The sequence below is a fragment of the Apodemus sylvaticus genome, chromosome 23, assembly GCF_947179515.1.
Source record: "Apodemus sylvaticus chromosome 23, mApoSyl1.1, whole genome shotgun sequence".
NCBI lineage: Eukaryota > Metazoa > Chordata > Mammalia > Rodentia > Muridae > Apodemus > Apodemus sylvaticus.
In genome coordinates this window covers 39,233,616-39,248,206 of record NC_067494.1, presented here as the reverse complement: position 1 = coordinate 39,248,206, position 14,591 = coordinate 39,233,616, and the positions used below count along the sequence as shown (strand labels likewise).

At 49.8% G+C, this 14,591-nt stretch overlaps 1 protein-coding gene across 1 annotated transcript in view; it reads right to left on the bottom strand.

Moving 5' to 3' along the window:
* The window catches only part of Arid1b (AT-rich interaction domain 1B), a 337,801-nt gene that overhangs the window by 230,790 nt on the left and 92,420 nt on the right, over positions 1–14,591 (bottom strand). The window contains exon 3 of the mRNA XM_052169726.1: positions 1,898–2,053. Coding sequence (XP_052025686.1) covers positions 1,898–2,053 — 156 coding nt within the window. The remainder of the gene's footprint in view (positions 1–1,897; positions 2,054–14,591) is intronic.

Here is a 14,591-nt window from a genome sequence, read left to right as displayed (position 1 = left end):
GACTAATTGCCATCTTCTGGAAGCCATCAGTGCACACTTCAGGAAGGAAGTCAATCCGGAGCGTGGTCCTGAGGAAATGACAGGCACTCGGAGTCCTTAATCAAATTGGTTTTACAACTGAGATTCATTTAGGCCCAGGAGCGAACGTCAGGTGAGCCAGGCTGTCTGCACCCAAGGATCTGGATAAGGGACCAGGCCCCACTCCCACCGTGAGTTCGATGGGGATCTGAAAGCCGTCGCAAAGCCTTATCTCTCAAAGTCCAGATGCCAGTCACTCTCACCAAAGGGGACTGATAGGAAGTGCTTTACAATGTTCACACACTGGTGAGGGCCAGATAACTGAAGGGCTGCACGCCCTGCTTCATAAACCCTGGACTGGCTGCTCCTGTTCCTAAAACACACAAAGTCATGTGGCAATGGACTCAAGAAAATCCCAAAACGCACTTTAAAATGCACCCCAGCAGAATTAAGTTCCACGGTGCTGGAGAGATGGCTCAGCAGTTAAGAGCACCGGCTGCCCTCTCAGGACCTGAGCTAGAGTCCCAGCACCCACATCAGGTGGCTCAGGACTGCCTGTAACTCCAGCTCTGGGCAGGATCTGACTGCTCCACGGGCATAAGCGCTCCAGTATACATAGCTGCACATGCATGAGACACATAATTGAAAGTAATATAAAAATGTTGCATGTAAAAACTATGCATGCTTACATAGTTGACTATTATGGCCATAAAGAAACCTTAACAAGCAAGCAGGCCTGTGTGCACGTGCTAGTGCTCATGACCATACCCACCCCAGGGGAAGTGCAGAGGACAGCGTGAGCTTGGTAAGAGGTGCGCTGTCACAGGAGGGCTGGGCTGCCACAGCTGTGCCCACTGCCCGCTCCACTCAACAGTCCTAAACAACGTGAAACGGGATCGCTTCACTGAAGATATATGTATTTCACACTACTCTTTCAACTATGTAAGCTATGAAAGATGGCCCAATAACAAATACTTATTCATTTCTATTACATTTATGTGTGTGTGTGTGTGTGTGCACATGGGGCAGTCAGAGGACAAACAAACTATGGGAATCTCTTTCTATCCTGTGAGACCTGGGGATTGGTCTGGGTCATTGGGCTCAGGCAGGCGCCTTTACCTGCTCAGCCATCTTACCTGCCTTCAAAACAGGTGTTTCGTTAGTCTAATTTCAACCAGAAACTACATGTGTGTGGTGACAGCACACAGTCCCAGCAACCAGGAGACAGTGGCAGGAAGAGGAGGATCTAAGGGGAGGCCAGAGTTCCCCCCCCCCTCAAAAAAATAGGGGAGAGGAGGAAGGAGCCGAGCAGGAAAGGAAAGACCCAGGAACTGCACCACAGCTCGGCAGCCGCTCACTAGGCTTGCGTTTCCCTTGTTCTGCAGCTGAGGCGAACCCATGCTCAAAAGTGAGTTTCAGGAGCAGAGCACTCCAAGGCCACCATGTGCCCATGCTGTGGCACTTAACATCCAAACCAAAGAGGCCAAAAGGCCAACCAGCAGGGTCACATGGCCTGCACCCCCTCCTGACCAGGCCCCACTGAGTGGAAAGGCGCCTTTGGAAACAGTTTAGAACACAAACATGAAATGGGCTGACACTTCTGCTGCCACCGTCAGTAATGCAAGCCTGTGGTGGGAACACGCGAGGACAAAGCAAGGAGTGAGGGAGGTGCAGGGCCTTGTGGGCAGATCTCCGAGTTAGAGGGCAGCCTGGTCTACAGCGTGAGTTCCAGAGTAGCCAAGGTACACAGAGAAACTTGTCTTGAAACACCTAAGGGGGGAAAAAGCACCTCAACCCCCACAATCTCTCTTAACGGGCAGGAGGCTTTTCAGAGCGAGAAGCCTGAAGGAGGACAAGGCCTGGGCTGCGGCCCGCTTACCTGCTGGGGCTGGTACCTCTGCTGCGCCTGTGCCTGTGGCTGCAGGTACTGTGCCTGGGGCGGGAGGTGTGAGGGCTGCGGCTGCTGGTTGTAATAAGGCTGCTGGCCTTGCTGGCAGTAACCACTCACACCTTGCTGTCCGTACTGCGGTGGCATCTGTCAGAGAGTCAAACAGAGCAAATGAGGAACTGAAGAGGTGTGGGTAAATGACCTCAAATACAGCTTGGACTCCAGCCTGTGAAAAGGGTTCGATTGAATGTTTTATATCAGTCTTCATTAGCTAAACTGACTTTCTGCTGCTGTTCCCATACTATCCATGAGGTCAAAGGTGACATGGGAGGGGCTGCCTTCGAAATGCTACTTTATCAGGTGACAAGGGTTCCTTCCCGGACGCTGACATTTAAAATGTTCCTGCTATGAAAGTCAAGGAGGCAGTGTGTTAATTCCATCCCCACACAACAGGCAAACTCCAGTGAGTTCACACAGTCCAGGTCAATTCATTCACATACTGTGGGAAGGCTGTAGTCAGATACAAGGTACAGCGCGTGTGCTTCCGGGTCAGATCACCCCAAACCTACATGTAACAGATGTAGGCGGAGGATGACGCCAGCACTTGTACTGATAAATGGTGCTCCATTTCCACCAAAGAAAACCCCCTGATCTTAAAAGCACCTCAAAGGCCACGCACCTCAAAGGCCATGTGTGACAGCAGGGGTGACCCCTCAGCCCCAGTCACACTCATTTCTGCTGCTGTCCCTGCAGTAATAAGGTTCTGTGTCCCATGCTCCCGCCTTGAGGTGCTGCCCATCAAGGGCCCAGAGCTGCGGGGCCAGCCTGTGCCCTCAAAACTGAGAACATTACCTTGGATTCTGTCATGGTAATGGAAAGCTAACATATAGCCATATAGCATAACCCCACCCTGTGCATGTTCTTGAAGGAGGCACGTCTAATAGAGAGTAGTTTTTCCTTAGTGGATAGAGCAGGTAAAAACAAAGACCTTGTATTACAAATACCAGAGGCTAGACCAAGCCGGCCGAAGGCAGTCTCCCTCTCACTGCTCAGAGGCAGGATTACAGTCCGGACAGTGTTTCCTAGGTTCCTTCAAAGTGACCCCCACCAAATATTTTTGTGCCCCCCAACCCAATTAGGGGAGCAGGAAAGAAAAAGAAAAACAAGAAACAGGCAGTGAGCACGCACACTCAGATGCTGCAGATGAAGTCCTCCTGTTAGCGAGACACAACACGGTCCACGAGAGAGCTCCAGAACCTTGGCCCCAGGAGCCCACACACTTCAGACACTGAAGAGCCAAATTATTCACAAAAACCCTGAGCAGCGAGAAAGAAGTGATACTAAAATGTTTATCTAAAACAATGCACTAATTCACAGTACACACAATAAGTCAAAGGAAAATAATGTGAAGCGGCCAAGGTTCCTCTCTCTTTCAATCCAGGCCAAGTGTTGTTCAAAACCTCCCTGCTATGACCACTAAAAGTATAAATAGTTTTTACACGGGCTTTTCACCACACAGAATGTAGGCTGCTATAAGCAAGCAAGCTTAAATAAATAAATAAATAAATAAATAAATAAATAAATAACAGCACTGCTGAAATCTTTGCTTCATTTATTTCACAATTTGATAGTTCCCAATGAATGAAGTCAAGCCAAAGAGTGTCCAGAAAGTGTAACTCCACATGCTATTACAGTCCACCCCGGGACAATGCGCACCCACTCCGGCCGGCACCTAGAGAATATGTCTGATTCCATAACCAATGCAGACTCACATGGCAGACCTGTGAGACCTGAGGCGCTGAGGAGAACATGTCTGCCAGAGCTGGGATATCAGCCTCAGCCAACACGGCTGCCACTCCCCTAGGAGCTGAGCTCGAACATGCTGACCCCGTGGCAACTCTCTCTCACACACAGAGGCATTATCTGAGAGAAGGGTGCTCTGTCTTCCAGGCAAGACAAACTGTATGGCCCATGTGTCACTGTCACACACATACAGCCGTAAAACTGAGGTACACTGTGATCTCACATGGATACTGGCAACCAACTACGCCATAGCTGATGCTTCTTATCAAACTACACGCTGCGGGGCAGCACTGCCTACCTCCTATGTACTGCTTTAAGAACCAATTTTTCAATAAGGTAAGTAATTGCCTACTGCTGGAACTAAGGCTCGGTTCTTTAATGGTTAATTGGCTTTGTTTTGACCAGTTTAGAAACACCCACCACATGCTTTTTCAGACTTATTAAATGAAATGGCCCTATTATAAAACAGACCATCCCAAGAACCCAGGAGTGCGCTCAGTCTCTCAGCACTTGGCCACCAGGTACTCAGCACTACCTCCACTCCGCCTCAGACCTGTTTGGCCTGGTGGCGTTCATTAGATTACTTCTGTAGTGTGAAGGCCTGAGGAGCCTATAAGCATCGCTAAAGTGACAAAGGGCTAGAGACATTCATGGGGGACATACTGTAAAGGCCATGTTGGCTCTTCAGGTCTTGGCAGTCGCGTCTGTTGTAACTATATTTGGGATCAACAAAGTCTATCAGAGGGTAACATGCATGTGAGACTGACAGTACCACGTGCCGTGTGCTAAGATCTGGGGCCACAGGCACTTCTGCCTCAGGTGTCACCCTGGTGCGGAGCAGGCGAGTCCCCCACTCCCATTGTCGCCAGGCCTGACCGGCTCATTTCACCATGAGGACAATGTGTCCAGCTTGGACTGTGTGTGCGGCTGCCCCCACATCAAAGCCACGCCCTTGGCAGAGGGCCTCCAGGCAAAGTTATCTGATGAAGGAGTGCTGGCCACTGGATCAGAGAGACAGCTATCAGCATCTATGCAGTCACCTGTGCTGAGCACCAGGCCTGCGCCCAGGGTCACTCCATCCACCAGCAGGACGTCAGCAGTGCACCAACACCGGAACCACAGGAACCGCTAGCCATCAGTCACTATAGCGACCACACGCCCCATGCATCCACCCACCCACGGCCACTCTGAGTATCGCCAAGCTAAGTTAATGGGAAATCCCCAGAAAATATCTGGGAGCCAATGTTTTCTCATGACTTTTAAAAAGAATCTATTTCAATAATTTCTAGACACTTCTACACTTGAGAACAACAACTTCTCTTCTAAAAGCTGAATGTTTCCAGTATTCTGTTGGAGAAGGTGATACACCCTCCTCAAGCACTCTCTCCAGGAAACTGTCCCTATAAGAGACACGAGTCTCAATCTGTGTCACGAGGGCACACTGGCCCCCGTGGTTCTCTTCACCATGCCCTGACCTTTCTCTCATATTCCAAAATTAATGAACCAGGTTTTACTTCTCCTCTATCACTGGCCTCACGACCGAGCAGGTGCCCATACACAAGCAGCTATGACAGACACGCTACGCGGCTCTGTTGGGTCCTATACCAATTACCAGGAAGAAGCACTCTAACTGGCATGAAAGGCAAACAGGAAAAACCAACCATTATAAGCCACAACTGAGTTTTATATTATAATTGGAAAGGTGGCGTAAAACACACACAACACTGTCAAAACACACATTTCAAAATCTTTCAAATCTAAAAATACTGTGTTAGCTGGGAGGTGGTGGCGCACCCCTGTAATCCCAGCACTCTCGGAGGCAGAGACAGGCGGATTTCTGAATTCGAGGCCAGCCTGGTCTACAGAGTGAGCTCCAGGACAGACAGGGCTACACAGAGAAACCCTGTCTCCAGAAAACCAAAAATAAAAACAAAAAAAAACCAAACAAACAAAAAACAAAAAAAAACCCAAAAACAAAAACATAAAAATACTGTGTTAAGTCAAAAGAAAGCAAGAAAAGGCCACAATGGCGTCAGGCCATTTGTCTGTGGTGTGTATTAGTTATGAACTCACGCACAGTAACAGTGCAAAAAGGAAACGCCTGCCGCATTCTGTGAAGGGCTGGGTAGAGAATTCAGCCTTCCAAAGAGAGATATGAGGCAGAGAGGGTATCTCGGGCGGGAGTGTCTACCTAGCAGGCAGGGGGCCTGGGCTCCATCCCTAGTGGGAAAAGAACAGAGGGAAAGAAAGGGAGAGAGGACAGGGGATGGGCGGGCGCCTGGGTGCACTGAGTGGGCGGGGCCTGGGGAGGGGAGGCGGGGAAGGGATAGAGATGTGGTAAAATGCGTAATCTCACTGAATTTACATGGAATATTTGTTTCCATGAGCTTCTGATCTTGTTCTTATGCTTAAACCCCCAATTTTACATTTTAAGACCAAGATCTTGCCTCCACTAGTAAGTACCCTTTCAGCCCTAAAAGGAAGGGACATGGGGACAGCACACTCAGGCTGGGGACCTAGGAGGGTCCTGGAGCCGTCCAGAAAGGATCCGCCTGGGGCAGGGCTCCTCTGCCGCCTCATCCACTCACTATCAGGAGTCCTAAGGGCTGCTAAAGCTCAGGCCAGCTTTTCCTGTGTCTCCTACAGGAGATGCCAATCCTTCAAGGCACCTCAGGAAAGGAGCTCGAAGGTGAGCAGTTTGTAAAGCAGGCTGTGGAAAGGAAGCATATAACAGGGGCACACTGAAGGACCCAGAAACCCTTAAAGGTCAGAGCCGGTCACCCTTGACTGAGGGCCTCACGGTCACATAACCTAGGTGTGCCCCCTCCATGCTAGAGATGCATGCCTCAAGGGCCTTTCTGACTAATTCAGTCTGTGCTGACCGCTTGTCCTCAGACAGAGCTCCCCAAAGAACATCCACTGGCTGAGCCTCCCAGAACACCCATCAGATCCCGGGTGAGCTAACAAGAGCCCAGGCTAATCGTCCCAAAGCAGCCCGTGAAGCACCTGAAAGAGTGACAGCCCAGCTCCGGTGAGCTCCGGCATGCCAACGCTGGGCGAGCCACTGCCCAGCTTCCACTGAGGACATCTTTGCGCGTCTGAATCGGTCGCCCATCCGTTCATATGTGCTCCTGCAGAAAGGCCGCTCGCAAGCAGACAGGAGACTCAGACTGCTCCTATCGCCAACAAACGCAACTCCCTTAAATCCACGCCCACCTCTGACCTGTAAACAAGGTCATCAGTGAGGTCTGGCCAAGAGCTCCCGCCTGCTCTTCCTTCCACACAGATGCACCCCTCTCCTCCACGGTGACTGACATGCTGTGTGAGGAGTTTGCTGTGCAGTGACAAGCCATCCATTCAGGCTGCTGCGTGACTGTCAGCACAGCCTGTCCTAGCCTGCCTACTACTGCTGGGATTAACATCCTGAACAGAAGCAGTGGGGCTTGGGGTGGTTTACAGACACGGTCCATTATGGAGGATGTCAGGGTGACGGGACAGGAAGGAACCTGAGGCAGGAACTGAAGCAGAGGACACTCAGGAACACTACTTGCTGGCTTGCTCCCCACAGCTCACTCAACTTGATTTTAAACCACAGCGGGTTGGGCCTGGCCACGTCCATCAAGGATCGTGAAAATGCCTCACAGCCTTGCCAGTCCTCAGCTGAAGGAGGCGTGTCCTCAGGTGAAGCTCTCTTCCCAAATGTCAACATCTGTGTCAGGTTAACCGTCTGTCTGCAGACTCCACCGCACAGCCACGACCACTGCTTTCTCAGCCCAGTCCCCGGCAGCCACCCCCTACCCTCAGCTCTGCAAGCTTGGCTCTGCCTGCTTCCGGGTGGGAGTGCAGACACACACACTGCTGGCTTCTCTCACCTCGGCCGGGGTTCTAAAGGCCACTGGATGTATACTATGCAGTTTATCCACAAACGCTTGGGCCGTTCCCCACCCGTGGTTTTTAATGCATGGTGCTGTTCTGAACGAGGCCTTAAGAGCATCCATCTAAACCCTATTTCCACTTCCTCAGGTGCGTCCAGAAGTGGGCTGCCAGAGCCTCTGACGAAGCTCGGTTTAAAATCCCAGGCCCTGCATGCTGCTGTACGCGGCACTGGAACTGTCTCCCATCTCCTCAGGCCCTGCATGCTGCTGTACGCAGCTCTGGAACTGTCTCCCATCTCCTCAGGCCCTGCATGCTGCTGCACGCGGCTCTGGAACTGTCTCCCATCTCCTCAGAACCTGTGTGCTGCAGTACGCAGCTCTGGAACTGTCTCCCATCTCCTCAGGCCCCCAGGGACAGTCGTCCTAGTGGGCGCCACTCACTGTGCTTTCCCTAATGGCCAAACCTGTTGGGCGTGTCACTTCATGGAGTGGCCACTGCTGAGCCTCCACGGAAAACACCTCCCACGCTTGTTCCCTTGTCATTTGTGTGGGTCTGTCACCCGTGGGTTGTAGGAGGGTATTAGGCTTTATCAGACACAGCAAACACTTTCTTGCTGTGGTTCTGCCGCTTGCTTTCTTCCTGTAAGCTTTCATTTTTCGATGTTGTTGTTGTGGCCTATGCTTTAACGGCCATGACAGTGCTCTTGTGTGTTCTCCCAGAGGATCATGATTTTCCTAGCCTGAAGCGTCTTTCTTATACCCAGGTCTGTCATCCACTACGAGTTCATTTTGGAACACGGGTATTTAAGCCAGGCGCGGGGTACTATTTCATTCTTTGAAAAGTTGCTGTGTCTACAGCTCTCACCCTAGCCTTTGGTTCTAAGAAGTGCAGTTCAGCATTTGCACTTTGAGAGGTTTAAAGAAAAACAGTAGCATAAATGCAGGCACACTCAATGCACCTATGTACAAGGCCAAGCAGATCACAGAAACCACGCTAACAGCCATAAGACAGGAGAGACTTAAAGGGACACAAGAGCTTTCTATAAATGATGAAATATTCTTCATTTGTGGATAGTTTTAGGACTATGGACATTTGTCAAAACCCATCAAATTGTATATAGCTTAAAATCTGGGCATTATAATATATGTAAATCATACCTTAAAATCTTGTGAGAATGCCCATTCTAATAGACAGGGATCCAAACTGCAGCCCTCACACGGTTACCAACCCATAAGGCGTTTTAATACACGTATTTAACAGAGTCAAGCTAGGTGCCTAATGGTTGTTTCTCAGGTTTTTACTTCATGTAAGAAAAAAATACAGAGCAACCGGGCTGAAATAATTCTGACTTCTATTCAAAGAAAAAAGCAGGTCTCTAAGCTAGGTCCCAATGTGTAGAGAAGCAACATCTTTTTCCTGGAACTCTGTCTCTAGGTATTTATCTTAAAGAAAAAAATGAAACAACTAAGCAAACATTTGCACAGCTGGGCGTTTAATTCTGTGTGCTGAAAATGTAGAAACCCAAACGTCCGTCATCAGCTGACTCGCGGAAGGAGGAGGAGTCAAAGCATGACAGCCACTAAGCACATGGGTCCCCACGCTGTCCTCAGGAGCCCTGTCCACGCTCTGGAGCCTGATCGGCCTCCAGACAACACACAGGGCTGCCTTAACAGGAAGACGTGGGGCGCGCGTGTAAAGAAGACGCCAATGTTATCAAACCCTTAGTCTGGTTAAAACCTTTCTCATGGCCCTAGAAAAACTGCAGTTCATTTCTGACTATTTACTACTGCTATCTGCTGAGAGTCAACAAAAAAATACACTGTAGCGATTTCCCTTTAATAGCAGAAATCACTGTAATTTGTTTTTCAATAGCTGATTTAGACCTTTCCAGGTAAAATCTACACAACTGAAAAAAATCACAGGAAAACAAACAAACAAACAAACAAAGGCCAGAGGTTCAACAGCTCCACTCAGGTGAGTGAGGCAAACTCTGCTGGCTTCTGACTGCACAGAAAGACCGACTACTCCCAGGCACGAGAGGAAGGAACAGCAAGACATCGAGATACACAGCTGCCGCTTGCAAACTCTCTGGCTCACATGCACGCAGCTGAAGCGCTGAGTGAGCACTGAGGCCACAAGGCCGCCCTGAAGGAGGCTGCGGGAAGGCAATGGCCTGCAGGCGGTTGGCAGGCGGGCGAGCCTCACAAGAGTTTCCTTCCAAGCTGCTCAACCCAAGTCCCCACCTGAGACAATCAACAACTTAGGTGCTTTCTCCCTCCATGTTGTATTTTAAAAGAGGGAAGGAGAGAGGGGAGCGTGTGCCTGTCCTTAGGCTCAGCTAAAGAGAAGCTACCCCGTAACTTCCTCAAACTACTGCTGTGTTCAGCAGGCACACCGCACACTGGCATATGAGCCAAGTTTGCTCCATCTCACTCCATGTCTCTTCAAAAACAGGACCAACACACACACACACACACACACACACACACACACACGGGGGGGGGGGGCTGTTTGGCAGAGCATTCCAGGATCATTCCGGGGTCAGAGCAGGGCCTAGATGTGGACCCAACAGGTAGCAGTTCCCAGGAGCTCCGGAGCTGCAGTAGCCCCCACCCCATCCCCCATCTCTGTTCCTGGGTTCCCAGCAGGTTCACCCACATCACACACCTGCTGCTTATTCAGACTCAGAAACACACAAGCCTAGAGTGACTTAGCAAACCAATGCCCTCCTACACACACACCCCAAAGGTAGGCTTTTCAGGAAGTAACACAGATTTACACTTTGATTTGTGAAACAATCAAACATTCCCCTACGTTAGCAGCAGCAGCCTTTTTTAACGGCGTCATTATACTGCTTGGGTTCCTTTAGTTATTCATGGCCAACAAAATCTGTCCGCTCCCTCTAGGTCCAACTGCTTTCTACTTAGCAAACCCCAGACCAACGCTATTCAGAGTGAATATTCTTTATGGCTGTGGGAACTAAATGATAGTGTCTCTGGTAACCTCAATTTCCAGGAGTCAGGGATCTGTCCAGCACAGCCCTTATTTACTCTTATTAAGCATGATGAATCTATTATCCATGAATTAATTTAGTGTCTTACATTCATTTGAATTTCCAGCCTACGCTTCCTCTTTAGGAGAGCGTTTCTGCAAAACTATTACCCATTTTACTAAGTGGTAAATCTTCTAATTTTCATAAAATTAACTCTGCCAAGCTTCACGGAATGTGCCCTAACTCTCATGCGACTTAGATTAATAAATGTATGGTCAAACAAGGAACGCCACTGCCTCAACTCAGCAGAGCGAACTCCCACTCTCTCCAGCCCTGTCTCTTGACTGACAGGTTAGTCTGTGCAGGATGCCATGCAGGACTCCAAAGGCAAACTGCTCCAGGCTGTTACCTTTAAAAAGAGCCCTCCACCAACACCCCAGGCTCGCTGCTTCCACCCCACGGTGCTAGGTCCACTTTCCGCTGGCCATCTCCGCTGAACATCAGCCTGTTAAAGGCTTTATTGAAGAATTCACAAAACACAGACCTTCACGGGTAGTGAAACACTTTCCATCACAACCCAGGTTGAACAGGTTTTACTGTGTGCAAAATAAACACTCAAGTGTATAAAGAGAGTTTTAAGTTCATACATATGTATGAAAATGTACGCTCATAAGTATGAACACATATGTTCACACATACATATGTAGTTTTATGTTCACTTACCCTAATCATACATGCACTTTATCAGCTCCTTCCCAAGCATCCATCAAGGACATTCAACACGGGGTCTAAAAAGTCTAGAGTGCTTTCAGAGAACACATGGGCACGTAGGGAGGAAGAGTCTGCTTTAGAGATAAAGTATGTGTGTAATACAGGGTGATGAATTTTACTCTAAACATTTTAGTTATAAAAGACTGCTTATTTCCTACTTATGTGAATTTGGCATGGCGGAGGAAAGCAAGATTACCAACTCAGCCTGCTGGTGAAGACCACACTTAGAAGAGAGCAGTCTACAATCGTCACAATCCACTGATGAGCCTTATTTATAAAGTAACATCAGCTGGAAGGGGATGCTGACAGTAAAAGGAGCCCCGCTGAGGGCACGCTCTAACATCTCTCTACGGAAGTCAATCCTTTACAGCACTAGCGTAGAAGCGTTCTCCCCCCACCCCCACCCCCGGAGAACATGGGCAGCCACTTGACAATACACAAACCTGGCTCCACAAAGCGCTTCGCCCATGAGTCATCAAGTGGACAGAAAGAGAAAGGGCGCAGGGGACCTGTACAAACACCCCCAGAAGCAGCGCCTCCTCAGCAGAGGTGACCAGAAACTAGAATGGCCTGTGCCGCCTGCCCAGGGGACTTTGCTTGTCTCCATCCAAGACCTAGCAGGCTGCAGAAGACCCACGGATGAGCTCGTTTGCTGGAATGAAGGCATCTTACTGGAGAGCTTTCTTATTCTATTACAGCCCAAACTCCAGCACTCTATGGATACTTCTGAATCTATAAAGCAGGATGTTTTGGTGTGTGGGTGGGAGGTAGAAAACCCCAAGTGAAAGTCCTGCAACACGACAACTACCCTGCACACACCGAGACAGCAGGGGATGCTGGGAGGACTTTACAGCGAGAGCCAGGCTGCACTTGCCCCACAGACACCTGGGAAGACTTCACTCACTGCACTGAGCATCCGGAAGCTTGTGACCATGCTGGCAGGGCCCACAGGGCAGCCGCGCCCCCCTGCCCTCCTGGCAGAGATTCCACAGATTCCACAGTTACACAGACAGAAGGAGGAGTGGAGAGCGAGCGTCCCCCGCTTCCTGCGGAAGCCTCCCTGCCAACATGGATGCGCCAACGGGGAATTTCTGGGAATTTTCACGAGTTAACCTTTGCTGAGGCTGCAGTGTCAGCCTTGTAGCTGCATGACGGGATCGCAGGCAAGGAATACTCAATATAAAGGCTGTTTTCTCTGAGGTAGCCAGTGAGTAGGGCTGGGGAGGCACAAAGCCCTGATTTTAGAAGAGCCAATGCAGACAGCAGCCAGCGGGCACCTTCTCAGCCAGAAGGGAGGAAGGCAGGGAATGAGGAGAGACACGGGCATGCAGAGCGAAAGTTACCTTCAGGGTTTTCAGTCACAGGGACAAAGGGTATGTGTCAGTGTGTGTGTGTGTGTGTGTGTGTGTGTGTAGATATGACTTTGTATATGTATGTGTATATGTATACATATATATGTGTATGTGTGTATATATATATATATACACATACATATACATTATGCAAGTGGGTATGTGTGAATATAAGTGGTCTTTAGATATAATCTTGAAAGTTGTTCCATGTTTTCTATTTTTAAATGATACAAAAAAATTATATAGTTACAAAGGCCCATTTGCTGTTGCTTTTAATGTTGTTGTTGGTGGTGTTTTATGGAGATCTGAAGGGGGGTCCCAAGACTACAGCCTACAGCTTACTCAGAGGGGGAAGGGGCAGTAAGGAGTGTAGTTTCTATATCCTTCTTAATCACCCATTCTCCCTGAAAAGAGACAGTCGGGTACACTGGTAAAGACACCATTAAAATCAGCAGCAGCAGCAGCAACAACAACAACAACAAAAGTATCCTGCCTCAAAAGCGAAAAGTCCAAACCCTGCGGTTTGAAACACGGTCACCTCAGAGTGCACATCTAAGGATGTAGGAGCTAGGGGTGCACACTCAGTAGCCTGCCGCGGACAGACGGTGAGAGGAGAGAGGACGCATTCAGGGAAAGACTCCACAGAGACAGGCCCAAGCCTGGGGGCTCCTGTCCCTGGGGAGCCCTGGCACCTGGGGACAAAGCAGCCTGCAGGTCAGAGGGAGGCAACAGGAAGCTGGGGGGGGGGAGTTCTGGGGTTCAGGCTGGGGCTGAGAGGGGGAGAAAAAAGTGGGAGTGGGGAGGAGCCCTGGCTCCTGGCTCGGGGAGTCTAGAGATTAAAAAAGGAAGCAGGACACTAGCAAGCCCGGCTTGAAGTAACCAGGTGGTGTCCACTGCCAAGCTGGCCTCAAATTCAGAATGTGGCAAAGGATAGCCTTAAACTTGTGACACGGCTGTCGGTGTCCCAGGAAGTGCAGGCTGACGGGCCCTTATCTCCCCCTCCCTGCACAAACGTGGCTCATGCAATACTGGGCATCATGATGCTACACACACACACACACACACACACACACACACACACACAAAATGCAGCCCAGAAGTACAACTCTTTTCTGAGCTGGATCTATAGTTTGGGTTTGCCTCTTGCTTTTTATATGTATATGAGAGAGATCTAAAATCAGGTCCCCATTCTTCAAAACACACCCACAGAGACATCTTACACCCCTAAAGTAACATTTTTTAATTGTCGAGGAAGCAGGGCGCCACAGTTTGAGGCCAGCCTGCGTGCTTTCTGAGTCGCACCCTGAAGAGGGGTGTGTAGCACAGAATGGCTGTGGCCTGGCCTGCTTTTCCAGAGAGTGAGCCCCTGGGAGCCTCCCAGGCTATGTCTGCTTGCGTGGACGCATGCGTGCACGCCACCTGACAGCCTGTGGGGAACCCTAGAGAAATCCTCTTCCAACCTGCGCTTCCTTCAGAACCCTCTCCTGATCCTCCTGTAACCCTGCATTAGAATGGCCTTCAGTTTAAACATTTCCTTTAGTCTACATTAGCAAATGCTTGCTAGAAGCATAAAACTTCTGAAACAACAGGCCACTGTATCTCCTTATGCAAAACTTATACCAAGTTTTAAATAATTACACACATTTCTTAATGTACATAGATTTAGCACTGAAGGCTGCAGGCTTGGGCTGCGACTCTGTGGCAGAGCTTCGCAGGAAAGCAGGGAAAGCCTGATCCAGAGGACTGCGGCCGCCCAGGGCCCACAAGTCCAGAGGATTGCAGCCGCCCAGGGCCCACAAGTCCAGAGGATTGCAGCCGCACAGGGCCCACAAGTCCAGAGGACTGCGGCCGCCCAGGGCCCACACAGCCCTTGTAGGAAGCCTTGGTGGAT